The sequence below is a fragment of the Xyrauchen texanus genome, chromosome 37 (genome assembly GCF_025860055.1).
Source record: "Xyrauchen texanus isolate HMW12.3.18 chromosome 37, RBS_HiC_50CHRs, whole genome shotgun sequence".
Taxonomy (NCBI): Eukaryota; Metazoa; Chordata; class Actinopteri; order Cypriniformes; family Catostomidae; genus Xyrauchen; species Xyrauchen texanus.
This window is the reverse complement of record NC_068312.1, coordinates 5,643,347-5,661,283: the sequence shown is the minus strand read 5'-3', so window position 1 is coordinate 5,661,283 and position 17,937 is coordinate 5,643,347. Positions and strand designations below refer to the sequence as shown.

General features: G+C 38.7%; 1 protein-coding gene across 3 annotated transcripts in view; it reads left to right on the top strand.

The window, feature by feature from the left end:
* Positions 1-17,937, top strand: part of acot7 (acyl-CoA thioesterase 7) — a 174,490-nt gene that overhangs the window by 124,566 nt on the left and 31,987 nt on the right. For all 3 annotated transcript variants that reach the window (XM_052108429.1, XM_052108428.1, XM_052108430.1), the window contains exon 8: positions 10,634-10,818. In XM_052108429.1, the coding sequence (XP_051964389.1) occupies positions 10,634-10,818 (185 nt within the window). The remainder of the gene's footprint in view (positions 1-10,633; positions 10,819-17,937) is intronic.

The window sequence follows — 17,937 nt, the reverse complement described above, 5'->3', positions numbered from 1 at the left end:
AAATGCATGTCAGAGTAATGGCGGCAGGGCACCAGTTGCTAAAATGGGATTGGTCAGAAGCGCTTTTAAGGCAGGGCTTAGTGAAGGGTCAATTTCGCAAAAAATTTAAAAAAAGTGGAAGGAAACTTGGATATTGTTGACACTTTTCAGGGGTATCGACCTGCAAATGGCTTAATAGATGACTCTAAATAGGCCTATTGAACTGATGGGATAAGTGAAAGTATTTAAGCGTAACAAAATAAAAGACCTCACCTTTAAATGTATTTTCCAGTTTGTGGACTAAGGTTGAGAAGGTTTGCTTTCTGGTTGAAGGGGGAGGTGTTTCCTGTAGCATAAAACTGTGTTGTTTATGCTTTGTAAGGGAACAGTCCTTTTGACTGTCTGGTGATGTACAAGGCTGATGCTTTCCAGATGTCCTGCTTTCTGTATTTCAAACATTACGGTCTCTTCCTGGAATCAGTGAAAACAAATTAGGTCAAATTTAATGGCTTTAATGGTTAGGTCAACTTTCTGGCATGCTTTAAACTTGTCATGCACTGATCCTGGTACCTCATATAAACATCATAAGTGGGATAATGGCAGTGTGCATTTTCTGACTGTGTGGTGAATTCACTAAGAATAATTGTGCCAATTAAAAGCGCTGATTATTTGCACATACTTTGTGCACTGGTTTAGTGCCTGTACACAGTAGTAATTATACAGTACAGATCAGGCAACAGGGCAAACGAAATAAAATCGCTGCTGAAATAATTTTGTATATGCAATTGCACTATATGACAGAGGATGGAGCAGACTACCATTTTCTGACACACTCTTCCAGGACTTTATAGCATCACCCCACTAATGTGATGTGATGTTATAATGCTCATCTCTATTATTTGGTTACTATTTGATGTATTACTGCTGATTTGATAGATAGAACATATACAAAAACATCTCTTTTATATACAATTCATCCAAACATCTTGTATTTGGTTAAGATAAATATTTTGACTTATCTCTACAGTTTTACTCATTGGTGAAATGTTGTAGGCTACTGTGAAAAACTAACAATTAAAGACATTACATACAATGGAATGTTAGCAATTGTTTTATAAACAACATTGCCAAAATTAACATTTATTTTATACAATGTTTACTCCTAAATTAACATCTGTATTTATCACATTAATTGGCAGTAATATTAATAATTTGGGCTGCCAGTAGAAGAGAGATGATGTCAAATACTCCATACCCAGAAAAAAGCTTTATTTTACAGATCATACTTGTCTGGAATTCTGTACATATGTTCTCAGAGACCAGATGAATTATAGAACAAAATCATACATTTTTCCTCAGGCTCTGTTTCCATGGAAATAAAGATTAGACATACATCAAAGAGAGCAGGAAATTGATCTAGCCGTTTCAGCTATCCTCTCTTAGTCAGCGTTGTTCCAAATGGCAAATTGCCGTGAAGGCTTTTTGGGCAAGAATATTTTCTGCAGCGTAACTAGCAATTTAGAGTCCTGAGGTCTTATTATGCCATTGCTGAATCTACCTCAGAGCTCCATTAAATACGTAAAAGTTTTGTATTCTCTTTTCCTAGAATCCATTAACCAGTTTATAGTTATATAAGGAATAATGATGTTCATTCCTGAGCTGTGTTTAACAGGCAGGTGTCGAAGCTATATCAGTGGCAGCATGTGTGTAATGAACAAATGAAAAGGAGAAATTAATGCTCTAAAAATAATTGAAGGATAATATCAGTCACGAGACAGGAAGCTGAGAGCCAGGGGTGCCGCCATAAATTCTGGGCCCTATGGAAACCAAAATTTCTGGGCTCCCTACATTTTTTACAGATAAAATTTAACCCAATAAACATGCCCAGTATACTTTAAAAAAGATACTTAGCAGATTGCATAGTTAAAATGTCTAAAGATGAGTACAAAGCCTACAAAAACAAGAAAAAAATATAGAAATATGTACTTGTTTACATAAAAGGGAGAACATTTATTATCTCAATTGCAATTGCAAGCACAACAGAACATAATGTACACATATTGACATGTACTTTACATGAACAAGCTTTAGCTGGGTCAAACTGCTCAATCAGGAAACATCAGATAGAACTAACCCATAATTAAATCAGGCTGACACTGAGAGGACTGGGTCATTAGTAGGAGAACGAGGTGCAGACAATAAAGCTTACTCTGCATCTGTATAAGTCAAACACACACACACACACACGTAATAATAAACATATTATTTTTAATTGGCCTATTTAGTTTTCTTAATATAAAATATTAAAATATCTATTTTGTAAACTCCTTATAGCCAGTGGTTACTACAGACACATGTTTTATTCAATTTTAGATTATTTTTTCTGGGGCATTTTATTCACATTAAGAACGTCAAGTTTGATAGCATCGATCGTAGCAGCAGCACTGTCACTTCACAGAACACACGACACACACACGGCAAACTGATTTTGTCATTTTTTTAAGTGTGTAGATTACTTTTTGTTTTGTAAAGTTATCATCATGTGGCGAACACAGTAGATAAGACGTGTTTATTGGCTTCAATCTTCGTGAAGTTTCGCGCCAGGCTCACCTTGTTCGGCTGAGACGGGGACGGGGGACGTGGGGGAAGGAGGAAGTGGGTGTGCAGCAGCCGCTGAATCTGTGTCTACGAGACATGATAACCCCGGAGACAGCAGAGATGTTATTATTGTTGGATGTAAATCATAATTCAGTAATTATTTTACTAAGCTAGCTAGATAAAAGCAGGTCATGTAGCAACAAAAATAAGTAACTCTGAAAGTTTTGGAATACAGGAATAGGGCAAGCTACCTTTCTTTTTGAAAAACTGTGTGACATACTGTCGACTTCGGCGTTCTCTGTCTTCTCTTTCCTTCTTTTCTTTCCGTTTTTGATGCCCTGACTTTTGATGTGACATGCCTGCGTGTGTCACTGTCTGCACTGCATCATAGCAAGTGCACTAAGCAAGAGACGCTACACTAGCGATCGTAGCTCGGACAGCGCAGGTGGAATGAACCATTGTGAGGGGGAGGGGTGTGACTGAAACAGTAAATACATTATTTGTTTTTTAAATATTAAATCTATGGTCAAAACGGACAAAATACACATTTAGTGCATGAGGGGCCCTAGCACATTTAATGTGTGTATAAAAAAGAGAAAAGAAATAAGAAAAGAAAAAGGGGGTCTGCTCTTCTGGGCCCTAAATCAGCCTGGGCCCTTAGAATCGTCCTAACCTTCCACCCCGTTACGGCGCCCTTGCTGAGAGCTATAATTGTTTGTTTGGAGGGGGCAGCAAGTGACACACGCTCACCCCCACCAACTCACACAAATGTGCTCAATGTCGCTGCAAATAATCACACTGGACACAAAACTATTTTTGGGGGGGTCTTATCTGATGGCTGTTTATTAAAAAGGGTTAAAACAGTGGTTGAAGGGACTGTATTATATATATAAATCCATCCATCCATCTTCAACCGCTTATCCGAAGTCAGGTCGCGGGGGCAGCAGCTCCAGCAGGGGCCCCCAAACTTCCCTATCCCTAACCCATTGCTTTGCCTCCCTCACGGCAGAGGCCGCAGCCCTTCGGGCCTGCCGGTACCTTGCAACTGCCTCCGGAGATCTCCGGGACAACATATCCCAGAAGGCCACTTTCTTCAGTCAGTGTCCACCAGGGTGTTCGAGGGTTACCACCCCTTGAGGCACCTAAGACCTTGAGGCCGTGCTCTCCACTGCAGCTTTGGAAAATGGAAGCTTTGAACATTGCTCACTCCAGTTCAATGTCCCCAACCTCCGCAGGGATGACTGAAAAGCTTCGCCGGAGGTGTGAGTTGAAGACCTCGCGGACAGGGGCCTCCTCCAAACATTCCCGGTTCACCCGCACTACTCGCTTGTGCTTCCCAGGTCTGTCCAGAATCTTTCCCCACCCCCTGACCCAACTCACCACCAGATGGTGATCGGTTGACAGCTCCGCCCCTCTCTTCACCCGAGTGTCCAAATATATGGCCTCAGATCGAACGACACGACCATCGATCATCGACCTACGGCCTAGGGTGTTCTGGTACCACATACACTTATGAGTATCCTTATGTTCGAACATGGTGTTTGTTATAGATAAACCATGACTAGCACAGAAGTCTAACAACAAACATTCACTCAGGTTCAGATCGGGAAGGCCGTTCCTCCCAATCGCGCCTCTCCAGGTGTCCCTGTCATTTACCATGTGCGCGTTGAAGTCACCCAGCATCACTATGGAGTCCCCTACTGGGGCCCTATTCAGAACTCCATTCAGGGTCTCGAAAAAGTCAGAATTGCTCCGAATTGCTGTTCCGTGCATATGCACAGATAACAGTCTGATTTTTTCCCCTCACAACCCATAGGCATAGGGAGGCGAACCTCTCGTCCACCGGGGTAAACTTCAATGTAGCAGTGCTCAGCCGGGGGACTCGTGAGTATACTAAAATGTTTGAAATTAGTTTGGTAGACAAAAATATAATTGTGCCACCATATTAATTTATTTTGTTATAAAACTAAAATATAATAATAAAAAAAAGGTTTTGAAATTGATGACTTGGACCAAAAAAATTAAGAAAAGCAGCCAATATGCGCCCAACATAGATGGGAACTCCTTCAATACTGTTTAAAAAATATCCCAGGGTGATACCTCAAGAAGTTGGTTGAGAAAATGTCAAGAGTACATGTTGATTTATTTTGTATTTTATTTAGTCACAACATAATTCCCATAGTTCCATTTATGGCATTCCATTTTTTACTATTATTCTAAAATGTGAAAACAAAAAATGGGCTGTCATTTTAATGCATTAATAACTTGCGATTAATTTAACAAAAAATAATGCGTTAAAAAAATGTACGCATTTAATCGCAATGCTTTCCTGAGAAATTTAAGCTTATAGTACCACCTGCATACTCCAGAGGGCAGTATGTGAAATTTCAGCTGTGTGAGCAACACACACAGTTTATTACAGTGAACAAAATATTAACAATCCGTCAGCGGACACACATCACAAACGTGCATTAAGTTCTTGCGTTCAAAACACTTGAAGGAGCGCAAATGCGAACTAAGGGATCTCAAGATGTGTTTAAAGATTGATTATTATACTACATTTAACTTGACACAGTGACCTAAACATTTTACTTTTATGACACAACACACACGAGATGTGACACAAGCATGTCTGACGCAGGCCGTATGGTCTTTACCTCACAAATATTTAATTACCAACAAGGTTAAGGAGGTGTCCTTTAAACTGTTACACCGTTTTTACCCAGTCAATCTTTATTGAAGACACAGAAATAGATCCACTTTGCTCCTTCTGTAATGCTGTAGATGAATCTGCCCCTCATCTTTTTTGGGAATGTGTCCACGCTATAGAATTTTGGAGAAAATTTTGTTTGTTTGTACATACCTCTATTTTTTATAGGTGTAAATTTATGTCTATAAAGCCCCTATTTGCACTTATTTGTAAAGACTTGAAATATTATTTAAGTACTCTTTGTACATCCAACAACTCCAAAGCACTGAAAACCATTTCACTATGTAATGAATATAATGTCTTGGCATTATTGTAAAATATATCTGTAGTATTGTTTACTATGTATACCCCTGGCCTGTTTCTAAAAAAAAAAAAAAAGTCTGATGCTGGTGTACATTGACGGGTCCTTAAACAAGCCCTCATAATAAATCTCCAACTGATTGATAAATTCACTTGTGAAATGGATTGCTGTGAACTGTATGCTAATGATTGGCTTATGGTCAATAATATGGTAGTAAACAATACATTGTATTCTAAAGCCACTTTTTATTATTTTGTATTTTTATTTTTATCATTTTTTAATATTTAAAGATAACTATGTATAATTATTTAATCATTATATATTGAATTATTGTAATATGAGGAGCTTTCTCAGCAAAAATTTGTATATGCAGTTAATCACGATTAATTAATCGGGACACCATGTCATTAATTCGATTACAAATTTTAATCGATTGACAGCCCTAATATACACTGAACATTCACTTCTATTATGATTTTCTGTTGTCTTTAGCCTTGTGTTTAGCCTCTGTCTTTTGTTTCCCTGGGCTACATTCCCAATAATTCACTGCCCTCATCACTACCAGCTGTTCCCAATTGTTTTCACAAGTATTCCATTACCTCCTTTATCCTTTTGTACAGTATATAATGCCCTGATGTCTGCCCTGTCTTGGTCAGTTGTTCTGAGGGAATACGTGAGGTTAACCCTTAAAAATATAGCATCACAGGATCCTCCTGTCCCTACCCCGATGATTCTGCTCCATGCCTTGTCACAGCCACGCCTGAGTCTGCTCCACGCCCTGTCACAGCCACGACTGAGTCTACTCCACGCCCTGTCACAGCCACGTCTGAGTCTGCTCCACGCCCTGTCACACCGACGCCTGAGTCTGCTCCACGCCCTGTCACAGCCATGTCTGAGTCTACTCCACGCCCTGTCACAGCCACGTCTGAGTCTGCTCCACGCCCTGTCACAACCACGTCTGAGTCTGCTCCATGCCATGTCACTGCCACGCCTGAGTCTGCTCCACGCTATGTCACAGCCTAGCCTGACTGTGGTCACCTACCAGGCCTCCTGGTCCAGTCCCTAACCTGAGGTCATCTCCTTGGTCTCCTGGACGCCTGCCTAATCTGCTCTGGTCTCCTGGCTGTCCGCCTGATCTGCTCTGGTCTCCTGGGTCTCCTGGCTGTCCGCCTGATCATTTGCTGTGTAATTCTGTCTCACAAAATGTTTATAGAAACACCGGACTTCAGCAATCCGACAGCAAATCTTTCGCGGGGGTCCTCATTGGTATTTATGGACTAATTGAGTTTAGAGGTATGGACGCCAGTTGGAGTTTTGTTCTGGGTGAAGTTCGGGTTTTAATGGTTGCACCAATGTTGGAATGTGGTATTTATAATCCTGTTTTTGACACACAATCTATTTTTTCTTATATGTCAAAATCTCAGATGTTAATATGAGTGGATTGTCTCTCTCCATGTGGAATGTGAATGGGTTGGGGCACCCCATACAAAGAAGGAAGGTTATTTCTCTTCTTAAGCATATGAAATATGAGAAAGTGTTTCTTCAAGAAACGCACCTTTCTCCGCATTAATCTGAAAAATTTGGAAAGATATAGGGTGGGCAATTTTTTATAGTGCTGGCTCGAGTAAAAGCAGGGGAGTCATTACACTGATATGTAAACTTCTACAATTCAAATGACTAAAATTCTGTAATTCTCATTTACAGAGTAAAGATACTTTAGGAAGTGTCCTTATTGTTTTAGCTGAAATTCAGGGGCTAAGTCTTATTTTGGCTAATATTTATGCACCTAACATGGATGATCAGGGCTTTTTATAGATCTTGAAGGGATTTTGCAAACCGCTGGCACCCCATATGATATAATATTGGGAGGAGACTTTAATCTTTTTATGGACTCAGTCCTTGATAATAGTGAAGCAAAAGTGTGCAAGCCTCCTAGAGCAAAATTGATGCTTCACAGGATGTGTAAAAAGATTGGTCTTACAGATATTTGGAGACTTTTGAACCCATCTGGTAGGGCCTATACATTTTATCATCAGTCCATAAGATTTACTCTAGAATAGATTTTTTTATATCTAAGTCCCTCATTTCATCTGTTGTTGATTGCTCAATTGGAAACATCTTAGTTTCAGATCACGCCCTGGTGAAAAAGAAATCATACAGCTGGCACTTTAATGCATCCCTTTTGCAAAATCCTGATTTCCAACAAATGTTAAAGACTGAAATCAATGTCTAAATGGAGACCAGCTGGTCCTCAGTATCCTCTGTGGGCATGGCTTGGGAGGCACTTAAGGCGGTTCTTAGGGGTCGGATCTTACAGTATGCCTCATTCATCAAAAATCCAAAGCATGAGAACTTGTGGAGTTGGAAGGGAATATTAAAAGTGCCGAGGCAGAGCTGAAACACCGAAAGTCATCTGATGGCCTCAGAAAACTGACCTGATTGAAATACAGATATAATACTATTTTGTCATGGAAAGTGGAGTTTTGTTTATTCAGGGAAATACAGTAATATTTTGAGTCAGGGAAAAAAGCAGGGAAGCTTTTGGTTAGATATATAAAGTAGAGTGTCTTTTTCTACCCTTCCCTCAGTGAGATCTGATGAAGGTGAAATTTTTACCTTGACCATTGATATTAATAATGCCTTTAAAGAGTTATATCTTGATCTTCATAGTTCCATGTTTTCATCTACTGATAAAGATATTAGAAACGTTGTGGAACCATTAGATCTCCCTAAATTGACGACTGAGCAAAAACAAATTCTCTTGATTCTGAGACAACCTTGGAGTAACTTGACAAGGTAATTAAGACCTTACCTACCCGCAAGGCATCTGCCCCTGAAATCTTTACATCTTATGCTACAGAACTGGCTCCACTTTTGTTTGAAGTTTATACAGAATCATCAAAGAATGGAAAGCTTCCGCCAACCATGACACAAGCCCGGATCAGTCTGATTCTTAAAAAGGACAAAGATCCAAGTGATTGTGAATGTTACATCTACTTTCCCAGATCCAGCTAGATGTAAACATTTTGTCAAAAATTCTAGCTTATCGATTAAGTTATGACATCTCTTATACATATATATCAAGTGGGGTTTATTCGGGGTTGTAGCTCTTCTGATAACATTAGTTGTTTCATCAATATCATGTGGTCAGTGGCGAATGATCAGACTCTGGTGGCTGCCATCTCATTTGACGCCGAAAAAGGCCTTTGACAATAATAGGAAAATATTTTAAAAAAATATTATCAAGAATATGATTTTTGCCCTTATTTCAAAGGTCTTACTAGAAAAAAGATATTATGATCCAATTTTCTTGATAAAAAAATATGATTGTGTCTGGTAACACGTGCATGTAAAATGGCTATAAATAGCATTTTGGCTTAGCGTAAAGCTGACAATTTACACAAGGTGTATTTCTATTTCTTGTGCTCCAAACTTACTTTAAACTTACTTCTCTGTCTGCTCGTATGAATGTAAACACTTAATAAGAAATTGTTTCACCGATGTTCAAATGCACTTTGGATCACATCAATTATATATTGTAAAGGGAATATAATGGAAAGGAGGAGGCGAGAACCGGCTTGAAAATATAAATAATATTTTAATGATAAACAAAAGACACAAACACACACATGATGGTCAGCTGACCGTAAACGATCTCTCTCTCATCGCACCACGTTCCGCAGTTGGCCTTTATCCCTCTCGGAGGCTTAATTAGCCTGATAAGGGACCGGGTGTGTATAATCACAACCCGGCCCCGCCCTCCACCCTGTCACATATGTATATATGTTTTCCATCTGAAAGGACTAAATATTAAATGAAACAAATTACAATAAAATGTAAAGTAATCTCTTCAGTAATCAGAATACTTTTTGAATGTAACTGTATTCTAAATACCAATGATTTAAATTGTAACTGTAGTGGAATACAGTTACTTTTTTGTATTTTAAATACGTATTCCAGTTGTTATATGGCTGTTATACCCTGATTATACATGGATTATACATAGATATTGTATTTTCATTCTTTAGTGCTTGAAATCAAACCTTTTGGTGACTTTGCTCCATTTTTAAAGTATCCCAAAAATGCAACCTGCGATTCTGAGATTTTAAACCGTGATTATGAGCCCAATTTGGCATGAAACCCTGGAAACGCTGCAGTCATGTGCTGCTGCTGATCTGGGGAAGACAGAGTGAGAGAATGCAGCTTGCATCTGCGTTGTTCAGGAAAAAAATAAAAAAGTAAATCAAGTTACTCACTTGATTGACAAGATTTGTTTTTCTGCCTTGTTCTGTGGTAATTATGAGAGAAGTATTCTAAAAGTATTCTAACAAAATTTTATAAAGTAACTGTATTCTGAATACAGGTGCTTGAAAACATAACGGAGGCTGAATAAAGTTGCTTTATTTTTGTATTCTGTATACATAATGTCATTACATGTATTTCCAACCTTGACTGTACAGTATACAGGACACTAACAATTAGTGGTGAATTCACTAAACATTTTAATTTGTCTTACTAATTTAGTTTAATCAGAGCAATCAGTGCTGATATATATATATAATAGCGCTGCACTTTGAGTATATAAGTTAAGTCTTTCTCATTCCTTTCCTCACAAACACATCTTCTTTCTATGTAAATAAGGGTTATTTAGTTATTATAGAGTAGATTGTGCATCTTCTCTCAAAACTATCATTGCAATATTGCTATCAGAGGACAGGAGGCAGTAAACTGAATTTTATTTAAAAGAGATGTTTATGTACAATATTTTTAATTAATTATGCAGCAGTAGCCTAATCCATCAAATAATGATCGAATGATGTTGAAGAGCATTATAACTTGACATTTGTGCATTATAGTCAAGCACTTTCATCGGGCGCAATCCATTCTAAGTGAATTCCCGCTGCAGTCTGCTGATATTGAGCTGAAGGGAATACTGTTTTAATTAACTACATAATTTTTTAAGACACTGTCATCTGCCTTAGAATGAAGATGACACTATATAATGATCAGTAAATGTAATGCATGACTCTCTGTGACCCCTACAGGCTGTGTGATTACCGTCTCTGGGCGAATGACCTTCACCAGTAGTAAGTCGATGGAGATTGAGGTTTTTGTTGATGCTGATCCACTTGTGGAGGCTGAGAAAGGGAAATATCGGGCTGTCACAGCCTTCTTCACCTACATCTCCTTGGATAAGGACAACAAGCCCCTGCCTGTACCACCACTGAAGGTGAGCGATGTCCAGCTTATGCACTGTTGATCGGAGTTTACATAAACAGGCCATGAGGCGCTGTCTAGAACAGGGTATCCCAGCATAGGGGTCACCCAAGATCTCAGGGGTCACCTATGTGAAACTAAAAATGGGGTCCCCTGAGAATAAGGTTGGGAACCACTTATCTTGGATATTTTCCAGGGCTGTGTGAGACAGCAGTTGGTGACCTAAGTTTCTATCCCTGAACTATTTCCAAATGCGAGGCAGCACAAAAGACTGTAGAAGATTATTTGAAAATAACTTCTTGATTGCAGTGACCTTGATATTTGTCATTGGTTATGAAGTAGGAATATTAAAGGCTACTAATAAATAAAACTGTTTAGGTGGTGCTGTAGGCCAATAAAATTGAGTCAAAGCATTTTTCTTTTCATCTTGATGGTTGACTTCACATATTTGGCCATTAAGCAAGTCTTTTTCTACCTAAATCTTACAGCATACTGCACAATATAACTGTGTACAATCCACAGTTCTATAAGTATGCATTATACAATAATAAAAATTTGAAAAAGTAGTTGGCTACATTGTTGCATTATTAATATTGATAAACCTCATAATAGTGCATATCATTGCAATTCAGTGAGTAGCATCCTGTTATCTCAGATTATTTGAAAATAACTTCTTGATTGCAGTGACCTTGATATTTGTCATTGGTTATGAAGTAGGAATATTAAAGGCTACTAATAAATAAAACTGTTTAGGTGGTGATGTAGGCCAATAAAATTGAGTCAAAGCATTTTTCTTTTCATCTTGATGGTTGACTTCACATATTTGGCCATTAAGCAAGTCTTTTTCTACCTAAATCTTACAGCATACTGCACAATATAACTGTGTACAATCCACAGTTCTATTAGTATGCATTATACAATAATAAAAATTTGAAAAAGTAGTTGGCTACATTGTTGCATTATTAATATTGATAAACCTCATAATAGTGCATATCATTGCAATTCAGTGAGTAGCATCCTGTTATCTCAGGATGCTTGGTTTTTATTGAAAGTATTGGTTATTATGCTTTTTTAATTAAAGATTGTAAAAATGTGTTTACAATCAAATATTGAGTCAATATTGAGAAAAAGATGTTGAAAATCACAGTTGAAATTGCCATCAAACTGGAAATGGAAAGTTAATTCAAGCACATTGCATTGTGAGATACCTATTTTGGCAAATGTAGTTGGCCATCCGTGTATTGCCTGAATACAGAAAATTGTCATGCTTCATTCAGGTCCTCCTGGGAATTTCGATTGAACAAGGTCAGAAGTCGTAAATACGATGTGATGTGCATTCAAATGATTTCAGTTGGAAAGAATGTACCATTTTGCATTTCTTTCTCTCTTTTTCCTTTACTGGCAAAGACAAAAAAACTTTTTTAGCGGCAATGCAATTTAATGAAGAGCAAAGCCGCACATTAAGTGTGATTGAAATGCTGTTTTGTTGCACACACCTGTCGCCTTATAAACCAGCTGAATAAGTCAGCTTAATCGCTATACTTCATTATTAGTACAAACAATGCATACAAACAAAACCATACAGAAACAGAACAGTCAACATCCACAAGTAATCCAGAGTTTTCCACTGGTAATCACAACATTGTGGAGGCTTTTAAGAGCGCTCGAATTTCAATTATTCCGACATGACTTGCACATAATAACAGTTTAATATTCTATAACTACAAACCAGCAAAAAGAGTAAAATATTATTCAAAAATAGTAGCATACAGTAGCATAGTATAGCACAAATAGCATAGCTAGAGTAACAGTTCCAAACATAGCCATAGTCTTTGTGAAAGGAGGATTAGTATCCATCATTACCTGCCAAGGAAGAGGCAAAAAAGTAGCAGTGATCAATTACTTTGGCCATGTATTTGTCACGTGGGTCTGTGGTGTCAATGTCATGCCTTAATTGTCTATTATATTGGCAAAATCCTGAAAGCTGAAAAACGCTGGCTTCGCAGCCTGTAATTGGAGTTAGAAAGGCATTAAGGCACGTCCGAATCCAAAATCTGTATAGCATTGTGTCTATTGAGATGCCTTTAAAAGGTAAATTTTTTAAGGCAACATGCTGTACTGTATATGTGCGGTTCAGAGGTTGACATTTGAAGAAGCGTTTGAAAGCTACTAAATAAAGCTCACTTGAGTTTGTTTTAGACCAGTAGTCATGGCATTATGTTGCCAAGGAAGGCTGTCTTAAACCAGTGTCCTTGTAAGCTGCCTTCATATACAAATCACAGCTTGTAAAATTATTATATGACTGGGCAGTGAGCTTTTGCTTTTGGTCGTGCACTGTGGTCCACTTCAGTATCTTCATTGAAAGACTTTAGCAAAGAGAGAGAAGTTGTCATCCTGTGAAAGTCACATGTCATTTACAGCATGAACACTTACAGTATAACATCCTCATGTTCAGTTTTGGCCTGCACTGGCTAACAACAGTGTGAACTACGCTGACATGGAGAGGTTATCATAACAGAGGTCATTTACATAAAAGTCTTAATGGTACAATAGCAGAATCAGCCTTTTTCATTCAAAGGGTCTGAGAGATGGTGGGAAATGGTCATGATAAACTTAATTGTGTCTAAACTAAAAAATAAATCCATAAAATATTATTTTAAATGAAAGCAGGGTCCAACCCAAGAAGCCACCATGAGTTTGAACATTTGTGTTTGCCTAATGAGTGGAAATCCATCCTCAATATGCAACATTCTTGGAAATCCCTTGGTACTTTATTCCAGTATATTCTCGCCATTTTTCAGCTTTCTCGTGGGAGTTTTCAGGTCAGTTGTTATTCAGCGCCTCACTGTGAATCTCACAGATGTTTCTGTATCACAAAACTGTGGTAGACATTCTTATATTTGTGTAGAATCACAAATTAGGTCAAAAGTTTCACTCGACGCTATTAAGACTTGCTAATCGTGAGATAAAGAGTGGCCGCAAAACAACATGATCACACGAAAGCTCAACATGTTGTTCCAGTAGGCTGATTTAAAACCCATTCTGCCGAGTAACTGACAAGTGCCATGTCCCATCAGAAATGTTTGCATCAGTTCAAGTGTATTTACCATCTCCTGTTGCGTAACAAATAGCACATAATTTGGGTTCTTGAACGCAAAATGAACGACGAACGCGATTCGGAACTTCCATTTAAATTTGTAATTCACTGATGGTTAGGTTTTTGGTGTTTTTGGTGGTTAAAAACTAAAACTAAAATGTTTTACTGCTGTAACATTATCTGGTAACGGGCAGAGATGCATATTAAATTGATTATGGTGAATCTATACGATTTTTTATATTAATATTTATTCTATCATCATTCACTAACTGTTGTGTTGATCCAAACCTGTAGGACTTTATTTCTTCCATGAATGGAAAAAAAATATGGAAAATATGGAAAAAGGTGCAATGAAAGTGACTGGTGACTGAGTTTACTCTACCTAACATCTCCTTTTGTACTCCATGGAATTATTAACTGTGAAAGTTGTATTTAGGTAAGGTTTCTGAATGTGTTTAGGCCATTAGTTTATTCATTAAAAAATACTCTACACACACTGTTCCTCTCATTTTGCCCCTGGGCGCTTCGACAGCGCAATTAAAAGAGTTGATTTTCTCTAAAAGAGTTATTTAGCTAAAAGAGCAATAACACAGCTGGTGTTGAACGTCCTTTTCGGGACTTTATAAAGATGCCTTTCCGCCCCTGTGTAGTTCCTGGATGCGGTAGAGTGCTCTCCGCTTCTGACGGCCACAGGCGCTGTCTCGTGTGTCTGGGATGCGATCACACTGAGGCAGCGTTTGTGGATGGCTCATGTTCTCACTGCGAGAAGATGACCATGGAAACATTGCGGTCACGGCATTCCTTCAACAGAAGGAACGCCACTCTAGCCACCCCTGCGTCGTTCCTTCTTCCCACGGGATTGAGGACAACCCAGCTGGCGATAGAGGCGATCTGGGGATGGCAGCAGGCTCGGTTCCGCCGCTGCATCGGAGAGCGGTCTGGCGTCTGATGCTGATGACTCTACTGGGCTGCCACCTTCGGGCCAGCACGCCCAGTTTGAGGCTGACGCCTAGATGTCCGACATGCTTGCTCAGGCCGCTGGACTGGAACCCTCCGTCCTCCCCACAGCCTTCCCGGCTTGACGATTGGTTCCTCGGGTCTTCCCGGAAGTGCATGATGAGCTGACGAGTTCGTGGAGGACACCCTTCTCCACCCGTCACAAAGCCTCTCGCTCATCCGCTCTCACTACCCCCTTCGGGCTGCGGTACCCACATTTTCAATTAAAGAGCTATTTTCTTTGTCTCTGGGTCGCCTGGCCCGCAAATGCCGTTCTCACGGCACTCTGCACGTTTCTCATAGATCAGAGATGCAAAAGGCGCTCAAGAGAGATCCCTAGTGTCGCTTCTTCAACACAATGTCTTGTTCCCACCATCAGGGAACGGAGGTTACATCCGTAACCTAGACATTATGGCCATATTATTACAAATACCACTATTAAAAAATGGAAGAACAAAAGTAAACTTTCATGAAGCTAAGTGCAATTTAGAATGGCTAAAGGGGTATAAAGGGGTTAAAATCTGGACTTCCATGGCAAATGGACAAATTATTTAAGTTTTCCTCCTGTTCTATTATACTCCCGTTATAGCTGCTCATGTTTTTATTCAGATGTTCTAAGAGATTACTTAAATCAGTAAGCCTTGTACTGCTGAACTTCATTCTTGTCCAAACAAATGCATGCAGTTACAGTCTACAGTTACTTTTTGTGGGTAGATTTTTGCTAGTGAAAATGCTGTGTGGCTCTTGACTTTGGGTACCACTAGCCACAGTGGCAAGTGAGCCAGAAAGTTAATCTCAAGCCTTGAGTTCACTCATAAAATTGTACTCACACATGTTCTTATGTTCAAAACCTATACCCACTTCGACCACTGGGGGCAGTGATTTGAATTTCGATAAACATATTTAAAGAAATGTCAGCATACTTATTCTGAATCCAAATGAGATTAGTATGCTTGAACCTACTGTAGTCTAAAGACACTTAAGGAATATTAGGAAATGTAATGGCCATATAAAATGGCATACAAATCACCACAATATTCAATGTTTCGTAGTTTAATATAGCATATTAATATATATATTAATACTGTTAATATTCAATACATTACTCAGATGTGCACACAAAACACATCAAATCAGTCATTGGCTAATACATATTATGGCTCATAATGAATGTTAAAGATAACTGAAATTATTGTATACCATTTATACCACATTGTGCTCCCCAAGACCCTCATTAACACATACCATATGCAACAAATAAAGCATTGGCATAAGATTGGCCGCAGGCAGACCTGCATCTTTGAACAGAAGGACAATCAATCATAATTTTGGCTGTGAGCAGACATGCAGAGACAGCTCAGATATGTTGCCGACAGAAGGTTAGCTCTGCAGGTGCTGGCATTCTCTGCTCCCTACTGAAAACTCATAAGAGCCACAATGTGCACCCATCAATACACAACTCACAGAGCTGCTCTCACATTCTTGAGTAGTGATGTTTCAATCATGAACAAATCTGTCTTTTTAGGGAAATCTTTTTAGTGAAAGAATTAAAAAAAAGACAGATTTGTTCTCATTCACCTTCAAACACTGACTCATATATCTCGTTAACTGACATGTCTCCCTTTCAAAGCCAATGAGCTCTTGATTAAAGCACTGCTTTAGTGATTTTTCTATCCTTTAAAGACTGACTATAACGTGATTTAATAGATATGCTTTGTTGTCATTTGTGGGCAAGCACATGAAGCATGAAGTCTCTTATTAAAATTTTAGAAATGCACATTTTAATAAAGCATAACTGGACTTGTATAATGAAGGATAAAATGACAAAATTTTATTTAAAATGTAAAGAAAATTCTCATTTGTCACCATGTACTGACATAAAGGTAAAAATTGCAGAAATGGTCAGTGAAAGAATCAACTAACAGATTCAAAAGAGTTACTGAGATGAATCAAAATCCCCACCACTATTTTGGAGACATGGATCAAAACACGTCCCACAATTTACCTTCTTTTGGTTTCAAAAATAGCAACTTTAATTATTTCAAAGGTATATTAATAATTTGCCTTATTTTAAGTACGTCCTATTTGTAACAATCAACCAGTGTTGGGGAATGTTAACTAAAAGTAGCGACACAATTAACTTAATTATCTATATTTTTCCATTTTTGTAGCTCAGCTATTTTCATAATAGTTTAGCTTATCCAGGAAAGAGCTACATTATCTAATTTATAGCACTGTAGAATCACAAAACACTACATTTGTCAAACTGTATTGTGAATGCATCAATGGAGCCAAGGGAGTAATTAAACCTAAAATGAAATGATATCATGCAATTGTTATAATCTAAAAATATTTTCTTTGTTAAATAGCTTGTATTGTGGATAACAACTGTTTTTAAAGTGTAGATTTACTGCAGTTTAACTACTTTAGGTTATGAGTAGCTTGTTGCTTGCGAAGCTGCAGTTTCAAAAGTAACTACCCCAGCACTGCATGCAACAGCAAAAAAATTATGGTTTCTGCATATTGGAGATGAAAGTCAGTTCCCCTTCTGTCACTCACTCGACATTTTGTCGATGTAGTGACACTAGGGGTTGCTCTTGAGAGCCCCAAAACACCTCATATATTTCAGAAAAGGCCAATGAGAATTGAAATTTGCATGCCCGGACAAAAAATTTCTCTAAAGAGTATATTTCCTCTATTAGAGCAAGCACATTGATGTGAACATCTTTTTAAAGATGTGTCTTTGTAAAGAGGCCCTTCCGTCTCTGAGCAGCCTCACGGGTCTGGGTCATGATCATGCTATGTGCCCAAGGTTCCCACGACCCATTTTAGGGGTCAGGTAGTGAGCCTGCAAGCGCTGGCCATGCCCGCCCCCTTGTTGGTTCAAGCACACTCTACAAGGAGTGTTGCATCCTCGTGGGCACTGGCCAGTGGCACCTCTCTAGCACACATCTGCAGAGCAGCGGGCTGGGCAACACCCAATACCTTCACGAGATTCTACAATCTCCGGTTTGATCCGATTTCGGTACGAACAGGTAC